At 39.8% G+C, this 26,230-nt stretch overlaps 1 protein-coding gene across 2 annotated transcripts in view; it reads left to right on the forward strand.

The window, feature by feature from the left end:
• The window catches only part of DYNC1I1 (dynein cytoplasmic 1 intermediate chain 1), a 337,047-nt gene that overhangs the window by 41,527 nt on the left and 269,290 nt on the right, over positions 1–26,230 (forward strand). The window contains exons 3-5 of one of the 2 annotated variants that reach the window (XM_082661450.1): positions 7,117–7,231; positions 9,951–10,041; positions 25,524–25,583. In XM_082661450.1, the coding sequence (XP_082517576.1) occupies positions 7,117–7,231; positions 9,951–10,041; positions 25,524–25,583 (266 nt within the window). The remainder of the gene's footprint in view (positions 1–7,116; positions 7,232–9,950; positions 10,042–25,523; positions 25,584–26,230) is intronic. The other variant, XM_082661449.1, reaches the window with a different exon arrangement.

The following is a 26,230-nucleotide window of genomic DNA, read 5'->3' on the forward strand; positions in this document are numbered from 1 at the left end:
TATTGGAGTACAGTTGTTTTACAGTGTTGTGTTAGTTTCTATTGTACAGCAAAGTGGAGTTCCCTGTGCTATGAAGCAGGTTATTAGTTATCTATTTTATATATATTAGTGTATATATGTCAATCCCAGTCTCCCAATTCATCCCACTACCATGATTTCTTAAATGTATATTTTTTTCAGGGTAAACAAGAATCCTAGGTCTGGTAAAGGGAAAGCTGCATTCTTCTCCTTTGGTTAAGGGGGTGGATAGTATAGTAGACCCCGCTATGTGAGACGTTAAATCTAGAAGAGATTTTAGAGCCCTTCCATTAAGGCCCTTCTTTATGCCAACAAAGCAGCAGAAATCCAGAGGTGAAATGTAGCTTTTCTGCCTGCTAGACCCGAATCCAGGACCCTTGATTCCCAGTTCAATGCCTTGCTGCCATATCATGTTTTTTTTCTACTGTCAGAATCCAACAAATAGTTTATTTTTAATTCTCCAGTTTGTTGTGGTGGTGTAGAAATAGCCCACATCTTGTACAAAAACCAGATGCCACAGATATTTTTGAGTAGTTTTCTAAGAAGGAAACTACATACAGAGTGATATGCTTGTGTGTAATACAAACCAGAGCTGCTTCCCTACTCAGAGTTTTTCTCTTTTTTCTTTTCTTTTTTTTTTTTTTGTGGTACATGGGCCTCTCACTGTTGTGGCCTCTCCCGCTGCGGAGCACAGGCTCCGGACGCGCAGGCCCAGCGGCCATGGCTCACGGGCCCAGCCGCTCCGCGGCATGTGGGATCTTCCCGGACCGGGGCAGGAACCCGTGTCCCCTGCATCGGCAGGCGGACTCTCAACCACTGCGCCACCAGGGAAGCCCCAGAGTTTTTCTTTAAGCGAAAAGAAGAATGTGTTTTGATGCCTTACAAGCTAAGTGCTATTTCACACTATAAGGCTGGGAGAACAAGGTAAAAAGGTTTCTAACAATTATTTTCCAACAAAGTAAAACATAATTGAAGTTGTTCTCTAGCCTTCTGGTATCTTGCTTCTCTTGGTACCATTACACTTTGATTGATGTCATAGTTTATTTGTCCTTGACAGCGAGCGTAATGTTTTTCCTTCACAGATCTTTGCTGTTACATATGCAGTCTTGAGTGAAGTAGAGGTGAGAATTGACAAGGAATGGCTATTCATTTCCATGCAAAGCCAAAAAAAGCATTAAGTTATTAGGCTCCCTTTCCTTCAGATGTCAACACTTACTGTAGTTTTAAAGCACCTGTTATCCTTTACTAATAACCGGTTTCCTTTTAAACTGACATTCTAATATCCAACTTGAATTCCAAAGAATTACCACAAAATGCGAAGTGATATGGGAAATCTGGTTCCAAATTATGCTGTCTGCTTCATCCTCATCATTTTACACATTTGGGGGGGAAATTACAGGCAAACAAGACTGGTAGAAACAGGCCACCCTTTTTGTTCCTATACCACGCAGCTTTGATGGGGATTTAGCTTGTTACGCAACAGACAGAGCCCTGGCAGACTGGGGACGGCAGGTGGTGGAGAGTGTGGAACACCTGGACTCTGGGCCTTCCTGGGCCTCTACCTAGTTCTGGAATTAAAGTTTTACATAGTCTTAGTTTCCTCATTTCTAAATTGACAGGGTGGTTGAGGCCTGACTCTGCTCTTTGGAGTCCCATGGCAATGTAGAATCCCAGCCTCCCCTCCCCAGAGTCTCTTGATTTGAAATATCTAAATAGGACCAGATTTTGGGATCCACTGCACTGCAGCATCCTGAAGGTGTGTCCTGGCTTTCAGTCCTGTCCCTCTACAGCCACATCTCCTCCACAAAAGATCTTTCCTTGGGTCAGACTATGATGACTTGGTTTGTTCTGAGAAGCCAGTGTTGTCAGGCAGAGGCAGTAGAACTCAGTGGTTATGCAGAGGCTTTCAAGTTGAATGTGGCTAGGAAACCTGGCTCTGCCCTTCGCAGAATGGCCTTGAGTGACTTTGGGACTTCTCTGAACCTGGTTTCCCTTCTGTAAAATGGAGAGAAGAGTGGGTCCTTCCTCATGGAGTTGTGTGAGGATCCGAGGAGATGACGTAAAGCAGTGAAAGACGCAGAGGATCTGGTTGGTGAGAAACAGCTGTTACTCTGCCCCTGAGATGGGCCCTAAATGGGGCCCGTAGAACGGCTGCATACATTCGTCAGGATCAGTGCTAGGGAGGCCGTTATTCAAAAATGCCCCATTATTAGAAGGGTCTTATAATTCAAGGCCCCTAGTTTCCTGGGATGATGGCATTTTGTAGCTGAAAGAAACCTGGAAGTAATCTCTTCTGATCCTTCTTTTTCAAATGCTCTTATGCCCCTGGGGGCTAAGCCTCAGAAGTGGTCCCCCTTTATCTCCAGTCTCAGGAAGGACCCCCTCTTCCAGCCAAGCCAGTTGTCCAAATCAGAAACCTGGGGTCATTCTTTCACCACCCCTTCTCCAGCTCACACTGATCATGGGTCCTAGACAGGCACAGTAGCTCTCCCCTTTCCATTCCATCTCCTTTTTCCCTAAATCCACATTACAGGCAGACTCAGCTTCTTACATTACACCTTATGGGCCATGCTCTCTGTTGACAGGAAGTTTATGAACATTCTCTTCCCTTGGCTTTTGCTGTTCTGTTAACCATATGTCTTTCAGTTCTCATCTCAGATGTCTCTTCCTCTGGAAAGCCTTCTCTAATACCTTTCTCTTAACACATGACTGAGTTAGTCCTATACCCTATCCTTGACCTTATCAAATTATTTAGCACCATTTGCTTGTTCATTTGTCTTTTTCTCCTAATAGAGCACAAGCTTTTGGGGACAGGGTTGTATTTTTTCATTACTGAGTCAATGTCCAGCACAGATCCTGCCACACAGTAGGCCTTCAATAAAGGGTTATAGAATTAACGAGTGAATGAATGAATGAACACCTAAACTAGTTAGGGCAGGTCTGAGATGCTGGTCACAGACATTCTTTCCAAGGACCGGAATTTTTTTTCTGCAAATTTCCTTGGAAGCTTCAGATCCCGAGTCTGTGGAATGCTCTAGTTAACTGGCCACGGTCATTGACTCCTAAGTTTAAGATTTTCTAGTTTTTGTGTTGTTTGTAGAGAGTTAGAAATAGCCTTAAGCTTATAAGTTTGATATTTTCCAACTTTATTTAGGCTTATATTTTAAATAAAACAAGTTTAGAATAAAAGGAAACGAAATGCTCTTTAATGCTAATCTGAGTGACAGTTTTTTGCCATGACTGAAAACTAGTGTGAATTGGGACCACCCAGGTTGGTTGTCTCTGCAGAATCCAGAAAACTGTGTACATGTATAACATTACACTCTCTGCGTCTTTGGATGTCAACTGCTTGCTTGGTTGTGGTATTACGGATGAAATCTGATTTTAAAATAAATATAGTGGTCACCATTTACGACACAGAGCCAATGTCATGAAAAATTGGCTTTAAAGCAATGAGGTGTGCTTAATGAGGCCACCCTGAAATTTCGTCCTGTCCTTGGCCGTCTGCCAAATTGCTGCAAGGTAAGATGAACAGAGGCTTCCCAGCCTTTCCTCACTTGTTCGTCTAACAGCTATGCAGCTGTTTTTGGAAAAATGACTGACAATTCTCAGCTGACAAATTTTCTTTCTTCACATACCCTCTCTGGGTCTCAGCCGTGATGCCTCTTCACAAACAGAAATACCATTTGCTGGGAGAGACACCGAGCATATTTTAAATCACTAGTATGCAAAAACTCCTTGTTGAGTCATTAAAATGTATTAGGACTCTGTAGTATTTACTTGGAAAAAACCAGAGGTTTCATGATTAGGGCTTGGTATAACTGCCTTGGATGAAGTAACACATTGTTTAGTTTAAGGTGCTAGTTGGTAACAGTTAGGAACTGCCTTTATTTCCAATAAGTCCCAGTTACCTAACTTTGCATTTTTCCTGGTCAACTTTGAGTGTTGATAGCTTTCCTAAGCTTCTGTTACGTCTAGATGGACATTTATCCTTACTAATATTTGTCATTATATTGTCTGTTTCCTTAAGAATTAAAAAAGGCAGAAGGCAGAGAATGAGTTGTAGAGACACCTTGTATCGTGGGAGTGACACATTGGAGGTGGAGTTTGGGTGTGCTATTTTTGCACAGTGTCTGGCCATGCATGTTGACACGCAGTTTATGTTCTAATATGTTTTTTGAATGCTTAATGATTAAAGTTAGGAGTTCCCTGGTGGTGCAGTGGTTAAGAATCCGCCTGCCAATGCAGGGGACACAGGTTCAATCCCTGGTCTGAGAAGATCCCACATGCCACGGAGCAACTAAGCCCGTGCGCCACAACTACTGAGCCTGCGCTGTAGAGCCCGTGAGCCACAACTACTGAGCCCATGCACCACAACTACTGAAGCCCGCGCGCCTAGAGCCCGTGCTCCGCAACAAGAGAAGCCACTGCAATGAGAAACCCATGCACCACAATGAAGAGTAGCCACCTCTCGCTGCAACTAGAGAAAGCCTGCGTGCAGCAGCGAAGACCCAACGCAGCCAAAAATAAATATAAAAAAATAAATAGATAAATTTATTTTTTAAAATGATTAAAGTGAGAATAAATTTTAAAACAAACCAGATTCTGTGCCTTTCTGCATAGGACATACATGACAGAAGGTTATAGATATTATGCCCTAAGTTTATTCAAAGGAAGATTAGATGGATCTTTTTCTGTTCACTGTACATAAGCTCCATTAGAATCTCTCGCGTTCATCACCACCGGCACTCCGTTGTCCTTAAATAAGTTTTTGTTGAAAGGATGAGGAAAAGTGGCTTTGTTATGAGCACTGGGTCACTGGAAACTTAGATGACTCCTCCTCACAGTGGTGGTGTAAAAGGACTTACTGAATGGACTATAGCTGGTGGAAACTGCTCTGAATGGTGTGTAATTCTTAGATTCTATAGCTATAGAAGAGCAAATACCAAAGGCAGAATATTCATTCATTCAACACATTTTTTTATTGATAATTGTGCACCAACTGTGTCAAGCCTTTATCTGGATGTGTGGATACAGTGGTGAACAAAATAAACACGTTATCTGCTCTCAGTAAAGCTGACAGTCCAGTTATGGCTTAACTCTTCACTGTAAAACCATGCTATTCTGTATTGGCTTCCTGAGATGAATTTTGCTTATCTTCATTTTTTCATTTGTATTTTAGCAGTGGCAGTGATAATTCCCTTTTCTTTCATTTCCCCCTTTTCCTTCAGTCCTTTTTTTAACTTTATGGTATGTGAATACTGATATAGATCCTCACTCTGCAAGGTCCTTTTTCTTATCTTAGTTCTGTCTTTGCCTCTGTTGTATGCGTAAGCTTTGGAACTTGCTAGTTTAAATGTTAAAATTGGGAAAGAACGTGAACTTTGATATCTTCCAAGATTAAACTGCCGCTTCAGAATTTTGGGTTATATGAGAGTGCCTGAATCTTCTAGTATCCTCATTAGCCCTTATCGATCCCCATAATGGCAGTTTTCCCTCTGATGACAGGTAGACTTCAAACATATGACTGCATTTTAAGCCTGAGGCGAATAATAACAGAAGCCTTGAGCCTAGCACTATGTGCAAAGATGCATTTTACTTATAATTGGGGTGTAGGTTACCATCTGGGAGTAAGTCAAGGTTGCATGAACTCTTTCTGCTTTAGATGCCACAACAGAAATTATGCTTACTGCTTTGAAATGTACTTTGCACTCCTGAAAGAGGTAATGTGTCTGTTAGGGAGCCCAGCTTGCCCCTGGGGAGAAAGGTGTGTCTGATAACTGGATAATTGGCTTTTAACAAGCTCTAAGACAACTTCATGCGTGTAAACTCACAAAGCCTTGTCGTGAGGTAGCTGCACATCAAATAGGATGTTATCGTGTTTCAGATGTGGGGCAAATGCCTTGTCTTAAGTAGTAATTGTGTTATGAAAAAGAAAAGAGACCCGAGAATTCCCCCCAGAATTCCACCACTAACCTTCTTTAACCTGTATTTTGACTTGTTGCTATCCTATAAAAAGACAAACTGGATCTGACTATAAGAGGCTCAGACAAGATGTGTTTTTAAGATAGAACTTGGGGAAAGAATGTCTCTCTTCTAAATGATTTTTTGTTTTGTATTTTTCTACACGATAATTTTCTCCTTTGAGTTAATATGTATAATGGAAGCCTATGAAAATCAGAATTGGGCTTCCCTGGTGGCGCAATGGTTGAGAATCTGCCTGCCAATGCAGGGGACATAGGTTTGAGCCCTGGTCTGGGAAGATCCCACATGCCGCGGAGCAACTGGACCTGTGAGCCACAATTACTGAGCCTGCGCGTCTGGAGCCTGTGCTCCACAACAAGAGAGGCCGCGATAGTGAGAGGCCCGCGCACCGCGATGAAGAGTGGCCCCCGCTTGCCACAACTAGAGAAAGCCCTCGCACAGAAACGAAGACCCAACACAGCCATAAATAAATAAATAAATAAATTTAAAAATTCACGACATATGTCAATATTTAGAAAAAAAAAAGAAAATCAGAATTAAGCAACAATACTTACATCAGTATTGTTCACATGCTTTAATAAACATTTTAGCTTGGTTTATTTAAACCATGGTAAACTTAGATTACTGATATAATAGTGTATTGTACAGTAACAGATTTTCATAACTAGCTTTACTTTTTAGTCAGATCCCAATAATTCGTTGTTTGCATAATTCTAAACATGACCCATGAATATTACAAACACACTCATCAAGAACTGATCATATGTCTTCCCAGAAGGGACAAGGGGGTTTAAAAAACCAGACAGAATTTTTAAAAAAATCACATCCCAGTTAGAAATATTTTGCTGTGATGGTTTCTTCCGAAACTGAGTGAGTAAAACTCTTATACCCTGTGATAGAGACAGGAAAAAGCCTTCAACCAAAGGAGAAAGTACTGGGTTAGTGATTATTAAATGGAGCAGTTACAGTGTTTTTTCATCCTTTATACACATGATTATATCTATTTAGGGCTTTTGCCTGGTGTTTTCTGCCATGCATTTACCAGTTTCAGCCAGGAAAAGCATACCTTTAACTCTGTTATTCACTTTTCTTACTGGCATCTACTTTTTGTAGGCTGATATGCAGCAGAAGAAAGAACCAGTTCAGGATGACTCTGACCTGGATCGCAAACGCCGAGAGACAGAGGCTTTGCTGCAAAGCATTGGGATATCGCCGGAGCCCCCTCTAGGTACTTAAAAGTGCTTTGTGTTACTATTTCCTCAGATTTGACTTGTGTGGGATATACCATGTCCAGCATTTACTATTCTTTTACGTCTATTTTTGTTTTTATTTTGTAAGAACCGCTTTGGCTTATGGGTCAGATGTATTTATTTTTGGATTTGAGGGGGCTGGAAGGAAATAGGAGGACAGGTTGTAGAGTTGTTAGCAGTTTGCTGCTTATTGGCTGATTCTGCAGTCAACCTTCTCCACTGTGTTATTTGTTAAATGAGTTGCCACATGGTAAATACAAGAAATCTCGAAATTAAGAAAAAAAAATTGTTCTTCATTTTCATTGCTGAATCCCTGCCTCTCTCTGCCAACCTAAATACTGTGAATCTGGTTATGAATTTCATAACCACCACAGACATAGTTATTCCATGATGAAAATAGAATGCTCGATGGTAAATTTGAAGGAAAACTTAGAAGGGTGACAGATTAGCAGCTAATTAACAAGTTTAAATTTCTTTGACTCTGTTGTATATCTTGGTTTCATTGCTCATCGGCATTTTTACTGCAGCACCCTTCCTCCAACTCATTCACTCCTAGTTAATTATCCATGACCTCATTTTATCCAGGGTTTGGATATTCAACTATTTGTTTTATTTGTGTTGAAGGTAACTTGTACATAATGTGTTTACTCTGTCACTTAACTATATATCACTCATGTGATAAGTTATTTTATTTTTCTTTATCCATTTGCTTTCCATACATTTTAGAGTAATCCTAGGGTGTCTGTAAAACTACGTGATATCCAATATAGTAAAACAAAAACTTTAAAAGTAATACATATAAATAAATGCAGTACAGGTCTCCTTTTATCAGTGGTTTGTCTTCTTTTATTTCCATCATTGGCTTTTATATTAAAATAAATTTTCATGTATTTCCATAATTACTTAACAATAAAAATTATCCCATGTACAACAAAACGGCAAGTGTTTATATCACTATAAGAAAAAGAGCAATATATCATAAGTATACAAATTATTAAGTATTGCTGAATATAATTTAATACATACACACAAAACTAAAACACCATGAAAAGGCATTTTATACTCAACCTCAGTTTGTAGTAGGTAAAATCATATGTCTAACAATGATATAATGAACCCCAATAAGACGTTGATTATTTTGTTAGCTTCTTTGTGGTATGAAAGAGGTAAACTATGGGATATTTGAGTGATGGACCTTCTTTGAGGAGCTGACAGATTTTTTTATTACTTAGTTGACAAGTGATGTATATTAGACACTTTGCAATTGTATTTTTGTCTCAAAATAGCCTTTGAAGTTCTGCTGCAATGTGAACACTGGTTAAACCCAATAGTAGAATATCTATTCTCCCCTAACCTGCATAAAGCCAGCAATTAAACCTTAAGAGCAAAACAGTTTAAACATCCCTAAACCATGACCAAATTCTGAACTATCCCTGCATCCCTGCCAAAGGGCCCTGGCAAGGGTGGACTCCATTTTCAATTTTCATCCATGTCTCCGACTGACCCTCTGACTTATTGCAGAGGGTAATCAGTGAATTAATTGTAGAACCACGTGAAAATTCCTAGTTACTTGACAGATCTGCCATTGTGTTATAGGATTTGGACAAAATAGTTAAACCCTTTACCTTATTAAATAAATAAAAGGAAATTGCACATGATTGAAACCAAATGGGAATCTACACTACGTACTGAAGTTTCTTTCTGCCCATATGGCTTCTTTGGCATGTGTGATACTGAGAACCCGTTCTCATCTGGCCTGCAGCCACCTTGGCTATTTGGGGCAGCTTCTATCTGAAGGACATTTGGCTTGTATCTGAAGGATAGAGAAAAAAATACATTTGCATTTCCTTTAGTTTTTTCCTTTTATTATCCTTGCTCTCAGACTTTCAGCTTGCACTGACCTTGATCTTTGAACTTTCTTCTCCTGTCTGCAGAACGGCAGTTTGCTTATGTGCACATGGCAGTGCTTTCTAGAGCTGCCAGAAGCAAAGGAACACAATTCACAAACACAGTAAACATTACAACGGGATGAAACTGTTAATTAAGTGTAAAAATAAAGCAGCCTGGCATTTTGCTTTGTTTTGAAAGAGATTTTCAAATTACCAGGTTCAACATTTACCCTTTCTCTATCTGTCACTTAGTCTCTCACAGCAAATGCAGTTTATACTCCGTGGACAATAGATTTCCCTCCAAGTGCAGACATACAACAGCCTTTTCTGACTCCCTGTGACCATTTAAAATTACTCAGAATCACTTATTTTATAATCTTTTAAAGTTTTATAGACACCTCATTTTATTTTTTAATAGGTCACATCTATACTAACAAAATAAAGTGGAGAATTAGAAGTATCTGGATAGTTCATGCTAGAGAGAGATTTGACTTGAATTATCTGGGTAACTGTTTTGATTCTCCATGTTACTTTGTTAAGGTGGACATGGCCTTAGAATCCCTAAGTTAATTCTGTCTAAATTCATTTCAAATTTTAATTTCCAAAATATGAAAAATTCACTTGACTTTCTTCCTTTTCTTTTCTTTTCTTTCCTTTTTTTTTTTTTTTCCTTATCCCATCTCAATCTCTCCTGGCCATACAACCACTTTAATTTGGGCCCATTTGTTTTGATTTGTTTGACGCTGCTCTTCCCCAGTGCAGTCGCTGCATTTTTTAACATGGGATACCTGTTATTTTCATTATTTAGTCCCAACCCCTATGTCTCCCTCCTCGAAATCAGTGAGCACTCCCAGTGAAGCTGGAAGCCAAGACTCAGGCGACCTGGGACCATTGACAAGGTAAGAATTTCCCCTTTACAAAGGCCATGGTGGGGTGTCAATAATACAAGCCCCCCCCGGCCAAAAAAAAGGCCTGAAAACCACATCATTCTGTTGTACACTGTTAAATGTGCATGCATCTTCAGCGTATCAGTCATTTTATGTTTACATTTATGGTGGCTTACTATTTTTGGTGGCATAGCATTGAATTTGAACCCTAGAAATGATAAACTTATATATTATCCTTCCGTGAATGGGCTAATTTAGCACCATGTACCTTGTTTCACAAACACAGACATATCCATTAGCTTAGGCCTACAAGAAAGCAGGGAAGGACCAAAGACAAATGGAATATATATCCAGCTTCTTCTTATTCCACTTTGGTTTTGGTTTCCATGAGAATCTTTACGACTAGAACACTGAGATGTTCTAACCCTAAATTTAATTTTTCAAAAGTCTTGTTTATTTGCTTAATAGAGTTGATTAATTTGAGAACTGGGTCCCCAAAGTGTTTTTATTATCATTACTAATTATTATAATCATCAGGATTGACTGCTCTGATTTTGTCAATTGCCAGATTTTTATTACACTAGGTATATTCCAAGATTATGTAATTAGCTTCTCAAAGCGGATATAGACATTCTCTAATTTGACCACTGAGGGGACATCCAAAATGTAAAGATGTAAGGAGAGAAAGGAGAAGGCTCATTAATATGCATGGAGTCATGGAAACTTTCTTAATCCAGGTGCCTTCAGCAGGATTCTCACGAGGGTGCCTATAGGCAGGTGATAGAGATGAGTGGGGAGGGGGCCTGTGGCAGCTGGTTAGCAGGCACTCCCTTTATAAAGGTCAGATGTCTCCTCACAGCTCAGGCTGGTTGAGCTCAGGTGGGAACATGGACCCAGTTCTTCCACATCTTTCAATTTTTCATGAGAAGCTAAAAATTCAAGTATTTGTGCAACAGTCTCCTAAATGTTAACTGTTAATGACTTTGTTAAAAAGTAGTTGTGGGCTAGATCTTGTTGACAGTTTGTGGCCTCTCTCTTTGACTCTTAATTTTTTAAAAATCATGAAATATTTTAATAAAATTTCAAATAAAAGAAACAATCATCCACAACACCACCATTCTGAGAAATCAGCCTTTGCCTTGTCAATGTACCTTTCAATCCTTGTCTCCCTGTGTACATTTCTTGCTACCATATTATGTTCCTGGAGGAGAGGTATACAATTTTGCATTTTTCTCTGTTAACACATCATCACAAGCATTATGTTCTGAAAGTCCATTGTTTCCAGAAAAGCGTAGGCAATTTTGGTAAAGAAAACTATGGAAATGAGAATAGTATTAGCCTGTGCTGTAGGCCTGTTTTTTGCTTTCTGAAACCAACGTGTAAGACTGAATTGATCTCACCAATATCTGCCTGTTGGTGTGTTTCAGACTTGAGTGTTTTGTTTTGATAGGGCCTTTTGAAACCAGTGGACACTGCTTTCAATTTGAGAAAAGTGAAAGTAGAGACTTTTGTGGGCACCAGGCTGGTTTATGTTAGTTTATGTTAGCCTTTGTGATTTGGGGTAGCACACGTCTTCTCTCATCTTTTGCTTTGAACACTTCAAAAGGTCTTTGAGGGGGAAAAAAAGTAATAATAACACAGCATGTACCATCTAACATTTATACAAGAGCAGGCACAATATAGTCACATTCCTTAGGGGGTCGTTGGCCTGTCATTAAGTTAATATATTTGCCTGTTTCTATACAACGATGGTGTTGTGTCAGTGATGCTTAGTGTCAACGGGTGCAGTTGGCAGCATTAAATACTGTTACTGACTTCATAGTTGATGAGCCCTTTTGAAAACTTCTAGAGAAAGCTGACCTATGCTGTTAGCACTCTGGGGACAGCAGCAGTTATTCCTTCTGAGAGAACATCATTTCATTTCTTTCCACTTCTTACATGATTTTTTAACTTAATCACTTTGGAAGAGGTGCTGTCTACTCCTACCCCACACAAACTCCAACTAGCTTCAATTCTTTATAGGAACATTTTGGCAAGCGTAGGCGACTAGAAGTCAATGAGTATCTCCCTTGCTAAGTGCAGGTTTCATAGAAATGCAAGGAAACTGGCATTGAGGAAATGATGATTTTCAGAAAAACTAAGGATAAAATTGGCTTGAGACGGCATTAGGAATAACTTAGTAAATCTTGCCCTTGTTGTTGTTGTTGTTGTTTTTTTTTTTGGCGGTACGTGGGCCTCTCACTGTTGTGGCCTCTCCCGTTGCGGAGCACGGGCCCCGGACGCGCAGGCCCAGCGGCCATGGCTCACGGGCCCAGCCGCTCCGCGGCATGTGGGATCCTCCCGGACCGGGGCACGAACCCGTATCCCCTGCATTGGCAGGCGGACTCTCAACCACTGCGCCACCCGGGAAGCCCCTTGCCCTTGTTTTGAACTTAGGAACATTCCGCCCAAATTTATGTTTTTGCTTCCATGAAATATATTTGAGAGTTAAATTTCAGAAGAATGTTATATTTCAGTTTTTAAAATTCCACTTGGAATGTCTTTTTCTGTAGAAGAAACATCTTTTGAAAACAGTTACTATTAACTCTAACACTTCATAAAACATGAGGCTGAGAAAAAACTTGGTAATTCCTAAGAATGTAACTCTATAGTCATAAATTTGCATATTTGTGTAGAATTTGGACCTTTTGAGAAATGGAAAATCTTTCAGAAGATAACTTAGGAGTCAAATCAACATATCTGGTCCTACCTAAAGGGGCACATAAATTCTGTCATTCATTTGCCAACATTTCAAACCAAAACTACAATTTTCTTTTCAGAGCCAAAATTGGGAAACATTTCTTATATAAGCCCTGTAAGTGGTTAATTTGGAAATGGGCATACTTAATGTACCCTATTATAAAGAGAAGGTTAGAATAGTGCTTTAAAAAATCAGGTATAACAAAATTTTCTTTTATTGATTTAGTAAATTTTCTAAATTGAGTGAATAGAGTAGATATATCTAATATTTTTTCAATTATACTAGTGTGATTTAATTTTTAAACTTACAGTGTCATTATTTGTGTTCCAATTTCTGCTTCTGTTATTATGGCCTGCTTCTCATTTACAACTTACATTTGTGGTGCTTTTCTCTTTCTCTTAATTAGTTTTTGTAGAACCAATTAATCATTGCTCATTTAAATATACTGGACAAAAGAACAAGCCTCTTGGGTTTCAAAAAAATCAATTTATTAATAAAAAATTTAAAAGACTAGTTCTACAAATAAAAGTAGATGAAAAAAATCCTAAACATACTATTTGCAACTGGAATCCAACACAATATTAAAAGGATACAATGTTATGCTTGGGATATTGACTCAAAAATTGGGATCGATTAAATAATTCAAGGATATTTTAGTATAGGAAAACATGTTATCATAATTCAGCCTAGGAAAAGGTCAAAGAGGGAAAAGTAAATATTGCAGTATATTCTGAATTGGTACTTGCAAAACTTAAACATCTAGTCCCATATTTTAAAACGTAGTAAACTAGGAATAGAAATGTTTTTCTCAATATGATAAAGAATATTAATTTCAAACCAACAGCTTACATCCTTTATACGTGAGAGTGAAGCAGTAGCACTTTATAGCTCTCAAGCAAGAATGACTTATGGTTAGTTGAATACATGTCTCTCTTCCTCAGGGAATGTCAGGTCCTTGAGAGCAGGGAGTAAGTGATATTTGTGGTTGTATCCATATAGTAGGTATTCATTAAATGTTTGCTGAATGAATCAAGTATCCTCCTGCTTTTTACAGATCAGGGCACTGAGACACAGAGAGAATAAGTAATTTTCTCAAGCTCACACAGGACATAGCTACAGTGCTATGTTTGAACCTGGGCAGGATGATACAAGTTTCCACAATCTATACCTCAACCCTACATCAGCTCTGACGACAATGGATAAAAGTGATACACAGCCTACTCTGTTAGGTTACTGTGATTAAACAAATAAATATCTGTTAAGCACTTGGAAAGGAGGCTGGTATATATTAAGTATATGTGAGTTTTAGCTATTACTGTTCTTTTTTTCGTACTTTGATTTAGCCCAGCCCTTAATCCCTAACCTTCAAGTATTCCACCAGAAATGAATCTAAGTGAGAATCATTCAGCCCACATTTATTCTTATTCACACGGATGGCTCACAGGGGACTTTGCACCAGGGCTCTTCTCATGTTTGGCTGAGATTCCAAAACTAAATTAGAGGCTGCACTGGCCTGTGGCAACTAGGAGAGTATTGACATCATAAAGTTTACTGTATACCAGAGCATAGGCTACACACTGTCCCAAACCTGATTCAAGAGGAAGACTTTCAAAAGGATTTCAAAGGTAAAACATGTCTCAATGTGATAACGTATCGTGCAATCTCTTGTTACAATAACACCCATCCCGTAACCTCCTTAAAAAAACAGTCACAGGGGAGATTATTCATGCTTGTCTTTTGTGACAAGTGACATGGGGTGGACGGATAGTAATACAGTTGATTTTTATCTTCCTTTTGGACCCTCTGTAGCCTTAACACCATCACTAAGTTCTACTTTCCAATCAATCAAGGACACTCAAGTACCACCGCATTTTATTTTTAATAATCTCTTATTATTATAGAAAACAATATCAGTTCATTTTATACAATTAGAAAATATAGACAAGCAAAAATAGAAAAAAATCATATTCCTACAGAGAATATGCATTAGCACTCTTAATACCTTAGTGTATATTCTTTCACACAATATATATGTCATCATATATACGATAAATGATATCATACTGTACAAACTGTTGAACTTACTTTTCTATTCAGGTATCTCTATTTTTCCATTTCAGTACATTTTCATCTTATCTAGTATCTATACCATCTTCAAATTTCCCCAGTTGCTCCCAGCATAATCCCATTATATTTAAAATTGATGCCTGTCTTTCCAGCCATCAGCACCTATTAACCAAAATGCTTATGTCCATAGATTTTCTCTAGAGAGGTGAAGCCTCTCCCAAGGGGACCTTAGATGTAGCAACAGAAGAAATGTCTTCTGAAACACTTAACAGGGGAACAAAGGTACAGAGTGGATTAGAGGTCTTTCAGGCTTCCAGCTTCATGTGGACTCCAGATCAGAACTGGGACAGATGTCTGCAGATCCTCTCCTGTTCAGTTTGAACATTAGGTCTCTATATAGTTAATATTAAGTATGATGTTGACAAAATACTTTGGGTAAAATTCAGATATTTGATAAACTCTGCCTTTCCCTGATCTACTTACTGCCTAGTGAACTCTGAACTCACAAATAAGGAAATTAGAATAATTTATTCATGGTCAGCTTGTGCTGGCTGCACCTGGTCACCACTTTTCTCTTGTAATTTGAGGAGAGGAAAATATGCTCAGGGACCACATGGGCTTAATGCCCGACAGAAAATCCTCAGGACTTTTTTTTTTTTTTTTTTTTTTTTGCTGTACGCGGGCCTCTCACTGTTGTGGCCTCTCCCGTTGCGGAGCACAAGCTCCGGACGCGCAGGCTCCGGATGCGCAGGCTCAGTGGCCATGGCTCACGGGCCCAGCCGCTCCGCAGCATGTGGGATCTTCCCGGACCGGGGCACGAACCCGTGTCCCCTGCATCGGCAGGCGGACTCTCAGCCACTGTGCCACCAGGGAAGCCCAATCCTCAGGACTTCTAACTTCATCCACAATTGAACTCCATAGGACTCCCTGGCACTACCTGAACCTCAAAGGATTTTTAACTCTTTTTGGTGAAAACATCACTATCTTTCCCTGATGAATCAGAAGCTAAAGGGAAGACTGTAAGGAGGTTTTAGTAAAGGTAGAAAAGTACAATTCAATAATGCAAAACCTTGGGGGAAATTTAATAAAGACGAGTAAGATTTTGTGCATCCAAAATTCCTTAAATGATCATTATGTAGAGAGAAGCCAACAGGATGCTACCAGCTAGTTGGACTTCAGGGAGACTGAAATCACTGATTCGAGGCTGATTAAAAGTCAGTCTCTTTGGAAATCAAAATAAAGTGTACACTCTAGGGTTTTCTCTTTATGTAGCACATAGACTGATTAGTTAAAAATTGTTGATATCCTGTCACTCTGTCTCAGGCAGAGAGTGCTGTATATACCCATCTGGTTATAGTTATAGGGTAAACATCTATTTTTATCAAGGGGTTGCTGAGATTTCTTCTAGAGAGACTGCCTGCTTGACAGCAGGTCCTCTGTGTAAGATCTGGGGAAAACACATCCTTGCTCTGTGATGGGAAGTCTTGCATTTCTTTTTGAATTCAGCTCAGATGGACTCCCTCTATGGCTTAGTGTGGCCTGTATCAGAGCTCCATGTTAGGGCTTTAGCCAACAGAGGGAAGATTCTCACACAGTAAATGAAGAAAGAGGCTTTTTAAAAAGAGCCTGGTATGAGTGTGTATTGCACTGTTCCAATTTTACTGCTGACACTGGAAAAAATCTTTATCATTGTCCTTGCCAGACCAAAGTAAGGAAATCATTGAGGCTGGGAAGTAAAACATTAACTCATTATTTAAATGTCATTCTTAATTAGTTGACATCACGTTAATGATTCTGACGGATTGAGTGATGTGATGGATTTTAAAACGTCCTTATTATTCACTGTATTACTTTTGGAAATGGCACTTAGAGGAAGAATTTGGGGATGATGTTCACTGGAGATTTTCTGTTTGGCACTATGCTCACATTGGCCCAAACTGTTTTCTTTATCTGATTAGTGACGAGTGATTTGTTTGAAAGAGAAGACATGTGAACAAGAGTCCAGAGAAACTGTGGGACTCAGGGGAGCTCGGTATTCTGCCCTCGAGAGGTCTCTCCACCTTAAAGAGAAAAGAAGAAGATGACAATTTGAGCTCCAAGGTGGTTGCTTCAGGGACTAACAAAAGTTGCTAAGTTCAATTGGTAGAGAAGGTAGCTGGACTTCTTTTCATTCTCAGCACAAACTAGCATTATGGTCAGCATTCTTTTCAGTTTTATGGAAGAATGATTGACAGACATCATTGTTCAAGGTGCATAGCATGATGGTTTGATCTACATGTATTGTGTAATGATTAGCACGATAGGTTCAGCTAACACCCATCTTCTCACATGGGTACAATAAAAAGAAAAGAAAGAAAAAAAGAAAAAAGAAAAAACATTTTCACCTTGCAATGAGAACTCTTAGGATTTACTATCTTAGCAACTTTCCTGTATATCATACAGCAGTGTTAGCTTTAATCATCACGTTGTATGTTACAGCCCTAGTACTTATTTATCTTATAACTGGAAGTTTGTACCTTTTGACCCCCTTCATCTAATTCCCGCTCCCCCATGCTTTGCCTCTAGTAACCACAAGTGTGATCTCTTTTTCTATGAGTTTGTTTGGTTTTTTTGGATTCCACCTATCATTGAGATTATACAGTTTTGTCTTTTTCTGTCTGACTTATTTCAATTACCATAATGTCTTCAAGGTTCATCCATGTTGTCACAAACAGTAGGATTTCCTCATTTTTTATGGTTGAATAATATTTCATTATATATATGTGTGTGCATACCACAGCTTCTTTATCCATTCATGCCTTGAGGTCAGCATTTTCAAGATAGGCTGTCCTTCTTCAGTGTGGAAGTGAGCCTGAAAATTCTCCTGGCACCATGTGGTGACATTATGCCATACAAGACTGAGTTCTGTGTAAGTGGCTTGGTAGAGATGAAGGGGGTTAGGCAGACATGCCCTGATTTATTCTCTCATTTTTTAATAAAGAAAATAAAAACTATTTCTTTGGGAATCAGCTTGCCCTCACAATTCACACCCATCTGCAGAAAAGGCAAGTAAAGACCATTCATTTGTTCATTCATTTATCACATTCATTCAATAAATAGTTGAGAATTTATTGTATGACACACAATAAATGCTAGTCCTGCAAGGAATACAAAGATGGAGGAATTCTTCTTACTTCTAAAGATCCCACTTCCAGTAAATTGACATATTTAATTTGAAGCCATCTAAGGAAATGTTTCTATGTAGTTACAGCTCTTAAATATTTGTACTCATAGAGATGAGCAATAATGTCATAAAGCATTATTCCCAGATCAGCTATAGTTAGCTTGTATATTCTTGTGGGACAAGTGCTTTTGATTCATTACTATCCTACCTAGAGTCTTGACACATATTAGGAACTAGGTAAATGTTTATTGATGTGTGTGTTTGTGTGCACGTGTGTGCACGCTTGCACAGCTTGCAAAAAACTGAATAGGATGGGTGCAGGATGAGTGGAGAGATGAGGACCCAGGTAATAGCAAGGTAGTTCAAGGTTGCTGGGCTAGTTGCCAGAAGATGGACTTTACTCAAGGGGAACCACTGGCAGTGGTTAGAGGACTGAGGCACAAGGCGAGGATTTCTCACAGAAGCAAGACAAATTCAATTACTAGGATCAGGGCAAAAAGGTAGGGTAGGACTAACAGTGTGTTTGTCTTCATGCTGAGGCCCCTGGGCTTTGTAACAGTGCTTATTACATCCTTTAGACCATCTTCAGACTTGGCCTTAAAGCGTGATACAGGCCTACTATTGAGGTCAAATGGGTTGTAGGTTGGCAAAGAGAACTGAAATAAGAGGTGCATGTATTTCTCTATTCTTGTCTCATAGAGAGACAAGTTATTTGTGAATGAGGTTATTGAGGACAAATATATTTAGAGAGCAAGGCCTTTGAGCTGGGCCTTAAATAGTGCCTGTGCTTTGGACAAGTAGAGGTGGGAGAAAGGACATTCCAGATAATGGGAGAGGCAAAAACAAAGGAAAATGGTGGGGGAAGGAAGAGCATGGGATGTAGAATGCATGTGAAGGAGGCAGTATGAAAAGAGATCAGAGTCTGGGGGGCAAGTATGGCCTTGGAGATAGTTCGGATTCCTGGCTTCCATATCTGGTGGCTATCTATTGAATTTACATGGCAGCTTATTAAAAACACAGATACCTAGGGCACAGGTCTGAGTTGAGATCTGGGCCACTGCATTTTTATAATGCTTTCAAGATTTGCAGACGAGTTTGGGGGAACCATTGGTCTGATAAAAAGGACCGAAGGTCTGAATGAGGACTGTGGCGATAGAGAAGGAAAGGAAAGACAGATGAGACAAGGAAGGGTGAAATGGCTTTGGTGTTACAGATGGATATGTCCAAAGAGCATGTGAAAAGGTGGGACTTGGAGTTCAAGGGTGATGAGGACGTTGGGGTTATTTTTTGCTGAAGCTATATGGACATCTTTGGGATCACCTACAGTTAGAGCATAGAGGTGAGGGGAGAAGAAATAATCCTGGTTGGGGAATGTCTGTCTTTACGGGGATGGACAGAATAAGGACCCTTCCAAAGTTACAGTGAGAGAGGAGGAAAAGAAACAAGATTTTTAGGGTCAGGAAGACTAAAAGAAATAACATGCTATGAAGGAGAAAATAGTCACCAGAATCATAGAGATCAAGGCTGAGAAAGAAGAATTAGCCTTGGGATTTGATAATTTGGAGGTCATTGTTATCATCATCGTCATCATTTTTGTTATTATTGCTTGTGTTATTTTATTTCCGTAGGCTGAGTTCCTGGAAGTGAAACGAGTCCTGGAGTAATTCTGTGTTTATGATTCTTGCTCCATATTGGCATATTGCTTTCCCAAAGAACTGTACTAATTTAAAATGCCACCAGCAGTATATGAGCGTGTCTCAGCCGCATTGAATACTATCATTACAAATGACAGTTCTTTACTACTGCCTTCCAAGTATTTATCAGACATCTCTTTCTTATAACCAAAACCAAAAAAAAAAATGTAAGAGCAAAGATATTCTTTAAGGGAAGAATATTAAGGCTGTCTACTCTGGAGTCTAAAAAAGATGGGAAGAAGAAACCACTAACTTGCTGCTGAACAGGAAGAAATTAACGACTCATCAGAGAACAAGGTTACACAAAACAGACATCATGTCTTTTACTCCTAAGTTATACTTTCAGCAGAGGGCCAGGGATTGTTTTGTTTTGTTTGTTTCGTTTGAATTTTCACTTCCCTTTATCCAATAAACTGAAACTGAGCAAATAATATTGGGCCAATGTAGGGAGAATTTTATTAAGAAGCTGGATAGTGACGAATTGTTAAAAGGTTTAAAATATAAAGTTCTGTTAGTCTTTTCATAGGTCACTGCGAGTTTGAAGAATTTTGGCGTTTCGCTTATTCTTTTTTTAAAGAAATATTGAAAAACAAATTTTCCCCAAATTATAAACTAACTGTTACATTGTAGGCCTTTTTAGATGAGATGCCAGAGCCTACATTGTGTGGCATGTTTAGGATCAAATAGGTGAATGATTATTTTCCATGGTGTGGGAAGCTCCTGTACCTAGAATTTTGAAACAAAGTTAGGAAATGTGACCTTAAACGGTGTGTCCAGAACTGCCGATCCAACCATGGGACCATAGAGCCATGATGATGCCAGATTAGGTAAGGAATTATTGGGTTATTCAGGATCTGTGCAAATTGCAGGTTCCATATGAAAGAGATCCTCCCTTGGGCCCTCAGAGAGCTAACCTAAGACATCAACGTACAATTGATCAGAGCAGACAAATACAGTTCTTAAAAATAAGCAAACAAAACCAAGATGGTTTCCCAGACAGGAACACTGAACAAAATCTGATTGACAGCATTAAAGAAAGATTACATTCATCAAAACAGGTTCTGTTGGTCATCCCAAGAAATTGGGGGAAATGGAGGCTCTGGCAGAAGTGAGGGAGGTATGTCTAGTGTTGCTGAAGAGTGTGGACATGGGCGTAGGACAGGGAGAAGCCGTAATAGTTAAACGTTCAGCTTCACGTGTTCTAATTCTAAAGATGCTGCTAAAGTTGCCTGGCTTCCCAGGAAGCTGGTCTTCAAGGGGAGAAGACTTTGTCAGGCTTGTATAATTGCTCAGCCTGGCAGTCAGTTATTGTTCTCATGACAGATTGGTAAATTGGCATCTAAAATACAACTTACTAGATCTAGAAGTCTTATTAGAACTAGCAGACTAACTCAGCTGCCTAAAATAAACAAGGCACTGATGAAAAATGAGTGTATGTCCCAGTCCTGCTCCATCTTTCAGAAACCCGGTCGAATGGAATCTCTGATCTTTTCAAGAGGGAAGGTGTCTCCCTGCTCTGGCCTCCAAAGGATAATGAAAGTATAGTCCAGTGCCTGGCTGGCTGGGACAGAATAAACACTCATTGAAAGGAAATCATAGCTATCATTAGTATTAATCTTTCTTATGGCATTTACTTATTTTTTTCAGCTAACATTGACTGAAACTTTAAACTTTGCCAGGCCCTGGGCAAGTGATTGGAACTACTTTTTTCCTTGTATATATTATCAGTATGCATATCATTAGGTATAAATATTCATAGGTCTCATTCCTTTACTAAAATGTAAGATTCTTAAGTGCAAGTCCCATGTCCCACAGCACGACTGTGGTGCTTACAGGGCTTGTTTTACTTTCTGCCTTGTTCCGTGAAACTATTTATATGTTTTATCTCCCCATAAGAGTTGCAGTTTCCTTAGGAGTTCTTTTAATCCTCTAGCACAGTAGTTTACATATTAGGCTCTTAATAGGAATTTATTGAACAATTAAATGAATGTTTTTATAAAAATATTCTGTCCCTGCATGCATTGATTGGTCCATTCCAGAGAGGACTGATAACTAGAACTAATTACTATAGTAAACAGGGTGATTTCTGTATGAAAATACTTTGTGATAATATATTAAGTTCACATATATTTACTTACAATTTTACTACTTCTTTCATTTAAAAAATAAACTACCTGGCAAGATTTCAAACTGTCCAAGAAGCTGTGGGGAAACCATCATTTTACTTTCAGTGATACAGTAAGTTGATGATAAGATGGTTAAAAAGTAAGAACTATGTCAGTTGGTTAAAGAAAAGTTTTCCAGCTGGAGAAGAGAAAGCAGAAAGGCAGTTTAATAGTCATCTGACGTTTTAACATATCAGGCAGAAAAGAACCCTAAAGGGCCTCTGGGCCTGCACCCTCCTTTTGCTAAGGACAGCAGACTTTCCTGATGACACACAGTGGAGCCCAGCCCAGAACACAAGCCAGGACCCCTAGGCTGAGGTGAGGCCCTCTCCAAGGTGCTGCCATCTACAGAGAAGTTTTTCTGCAAGTTTGCACAGAAGGAATTCAGCAAACGTTTAATACACATTCCTAGGCTACCCTCAGAAACACATTGTTTATTCAGGGTACTGACTTTAAGTTCCTTTCCAAAGGAAAAATGCATTCTGCGTAAGTCTGACCACTCCACAGATAATAATGGGAAAAATGAGAAGAAAAAATTAGCACACTTGATAGCATCCTCGGCTTGACTCCTTACCACACTGCTCGTTACTGGCAACGACTATGATTTCTTTTACTGGGGAACACATGCGTGACTGGGGTAGAGGGCAGGACTGTTGTGGGTTAGTGCCAGAGACCTCCTTTGTTGTTCTGGCTGAGTAGAATGCAAACTCCACACTGCGAATCGGTGGACTTCTGAAGTGAGTGATTCGAGAGAATCATCGTTTTTACTTCTTTAAGGATACAGTGAGTTCAGGTGAGCCGTCGGATAAATAACAGAATAGCTGTGACCACCTGGGAGCTGCCACATTCTTCACCTGCCTAGGAGGAACGAGAAAAGACCAATAAAATTGTCCCATCAGAAACCTGAGGGCAAAGGAGCTGATCCCATTCCTTATGAGGGAGTGTTTCTCACAGTGATCCAGAGCCAGAGGCTGCTCCTCTGTCTATAGCCAAAGAAATATCCATAAAGATAAAAGGTTTGATCCCCAGTGATACGTGAACAGCAAGGACGAATCACTGTAATGGATTCGGTTACTTCCCCGATTTGAAAGGAGGTGACGGAATCAGCGTGCAGAGCCAGGGAGAGTTGCTTTCCTTGGACAGAGAATGAGTGCAGAGCGGTAGTTTTCACCGCTGGCTGCACATGAGAATCACCTGGAGAGTTTAAAAAAATCCAGATGCCTGGGTCCCACCAGAGACATTCTGATTTAATTGGTTTGAAAACGGCCTGGGCCTTAGGCCAGTCTTGAGTTAATCACTGGTTTAGATACTGATGTATTTGAGGATCAGTGATGCTTTCTGCCTGCTGACTAATGGAAGCAATAGTCTAGCCCCGTCATTCTCTAAAGGTGGTTTCAGGGTCAGCTGTTAGCATTACCTGGGAACTTGTTAGAAATGCAAATTCTCAGGCCCCACCCCAGAACTACTGAAACCAAAATTCCTGGGCTAGAGGATCAGCATCTGTATTTTAACAATCCCTCCAGGTTATTCTGATCCATGTTAGAATTTGAAAACTACTGATCTAAGTCCAGACCTTGCTACTCGAAGTGTAGTCCACAGACCAGCAGCATCTGCATCCCTTGGAGCTGTTAGAAATGTAGACTCTCAGGCCACCCCAGACCTACTAAATCAGAATCTGCATTTTTAACAATGTTCCCAGATATCTGTGCATTAAAGTTTGAGAAGCATTGGTCGAAGAAACAATGGCCAATTTGTGTTCTCACTTCAGGTGTCATCTTTCAGTGCATTTAGGTAAGAGGACAAGAGCATGACCAGAACTAATAAGGGAAGCTATGAAACTGCATTCCGATACTTCTACAGGAGGAGCTTAGGTGGGATCTTAACATGCGTGGGGCACTGACTCAAAGAAACATTGGGAGTAGTTATAGTGGATGTGGTATAGTAAGAGCAGCTACGGTTTATCAAATAATTACTTTGTATTTTATAGGTATAATTGCATGTAGTCCCTATAGAAATCCAGAGAGAGTCCATCCATCCATCCATTCATTCAACTAATACTGTATTATATAAACGTGTATGCCACGCATGGGTCTAGGCATATATCCCTATAATGTAGCGATATAGCTGCTCCTGTCATGAGGCTTAAGTCCAGAGTTAAACAACAAACAGTCATAAATAAACTGATGTATAATAAAATCATAGGTGAAGATACTTTATGAAGAAAGTAAAGCAGGATAAGAGAACGGGATGAAGAGTGACAAGGAAGTGTTGCTTGGGGTAGCATGGTGAGAGAAGGAAAGCCTCTCTGGGCAGGTGACATTTGAGCCAAAAGACAGAAACAAGCAAAGGCACGAGCCACGCAGCTCTTTGGGGGAAGAACATCAGGGAAGACGCAGTGAGGGAGGGGGCAGCACTTAGAGATAAACTGGGGAGATAGCTACAAGCCAGGTCACGAATTGTCTCATAAGTCATGGGAAATCCTCACAGACAAGGAAACTGAGCAGGGCTTCTCAGACTTCAAGGTGCCCACAAATCACATCACCTGGGGCCTTATTACACTGTAGCGTGGAGTCAGTGAGTCTGGGTGAGACCCGAGTCTTGGCATTTCCAGCAAACTCCCTGAGACGCTCATGCTCCTGGTCTGTGGGCCACACTCAGAGCAAGTAAAAGGGTGCAGGGGTTGAGAACTTAAGCAACACGTCCAATGTCACACAGCTGGTAAGTCCCAGAGGCACAATTTGAGTCTCAGATGCCTGACCCCAAAGTCCCTACTGTCCATCGGTTGTCTACCAGGTAACTTTATGCCTGACTCACCTGTAACTACTTAACGTGCAGGGACTTTAAAGGTCCTGCCTGAGAAAGGTCCTTGTGTGCAGTCTGTTCATGGAAGAGCTACTTATCTCCTTTTATGTGATGGAGAAATAACAAGGGAAATTGATAATTATTGGTAACCTTGGTAACTATTGATACTTCGTGCTATCTCTTGTGAAATATTTAGAAGGTGTAAGATATCCCTGGCATCTTTAGAGACAAATGGTATTATTGTTGGTCACCATCTTGGTGTGATATATAAATAAAAAACAACAAAATACCCATGAGCCTCGAAATCTAATGCGTTGTATTTGCAGTAACTGACCCGAGGAAGCCAGTTATTCTCCTGGTTCTGCAGTCGTGTTCTACCTGGGCAGACTTCCCCAGATGCTCCTGCTGTGGCCCATTCGAACCCTTGCATTTGATTCTCATCATTGCATGGGAGATGCTTGTTGCTCCCAGGTGTGACTGGGCTCTGGGGTATACATGAAGCAGTTTACATGCTGAAATCAATCAGGCTCCAGTGTAGAATGAAACAAAAGCAAAAAGGGTGTGTGTGAGTGGATGAATATTTGAATATTTAGCTCTGGGCTTCCTTCCATGAAAACAACCATAGCTTCCAATATCAAACAGTTGTTCAAAGGAAAGGACAGCCCCTCACTTTCTCTTGTCAATTGATATTCACGGGGTCTTCCTGGCTCCTGGGGGTTGCCAGGGTGACAAAGTGGGGAGATGTTCTGTGTATACATTGTATATGCCATTGCCTTGATGAATGACATGGTTTGGTTTGGTTTGTTTCCCTCCCCTTTTGTTAATTCTCTGTGTTCTTTTTTTCCTTTGTGCTGCACGATTAGGACCCTGCAGTGGGACACAGACCCCTCAGTGCTCCAGCTGCAGTCAGACTCAGAACTTGGGTATATGTCTGCTCTTTTGTTACTCCTTTTATTATTTCTTTGCTACAGTTGTGTTGAAACGCTGGAGCTGTTGTTGCTCTTGCTTTTTCCCTCTTTGTTGAATTTCCAGTTTGATAAGTTTATTTCCTTCTGTTAGTTTTCCTTATGAAGTTATGCTTTGAAGAAAGTCTCTTTGTGGAAAACACCACAAAAAGATGGCTTTTGATCTCCCCTTCTAATTCCTATGATTGCAAAACAGCCCTCCCCCAAAACAAAAATGACAAACATATCCCCACACCTCTGCTGCAAGGTGGGGCACGCAAGTTCTGTGACGGCAGAGATGATTAACTTAATCCTAACCATCCTCCCCTTGACTAACAAGTTACCTTAAGTTAATCCTTGTCTAAAATCAGTATGAAAATGTTGTATCTTGTTTCCTTTTCACTTTTCGGGGACTCACAGTTAGCATTTAATTTGAATCAAGTTTGAATGTGTAAAGATTCCTGTTAAAGAAACAGCAGATTTGTTCAATGCCTCAGTATTAAGAAATGTCAAATATTTGATGATGGGTAATGTCTCCTGCATCCTAAAGATCATTTTTTTTCAAGTGGAAGTTGTGTTAAAAGGTAGCTTCAGAATTGAAAAGTCATCCACAAAGAATAAAACAC

This window comes from Grampus griseus (assembly GCF_964374135.1).
Source record: "Grampus griseus genome assembly, chromosome: 9".
Classification (NCBI taxonomy): Eukaryota; Metazoa; Chordata; class Mammalia; order Artiodactyla; family Delphinidae; genus Grampus; species Grampus griseus.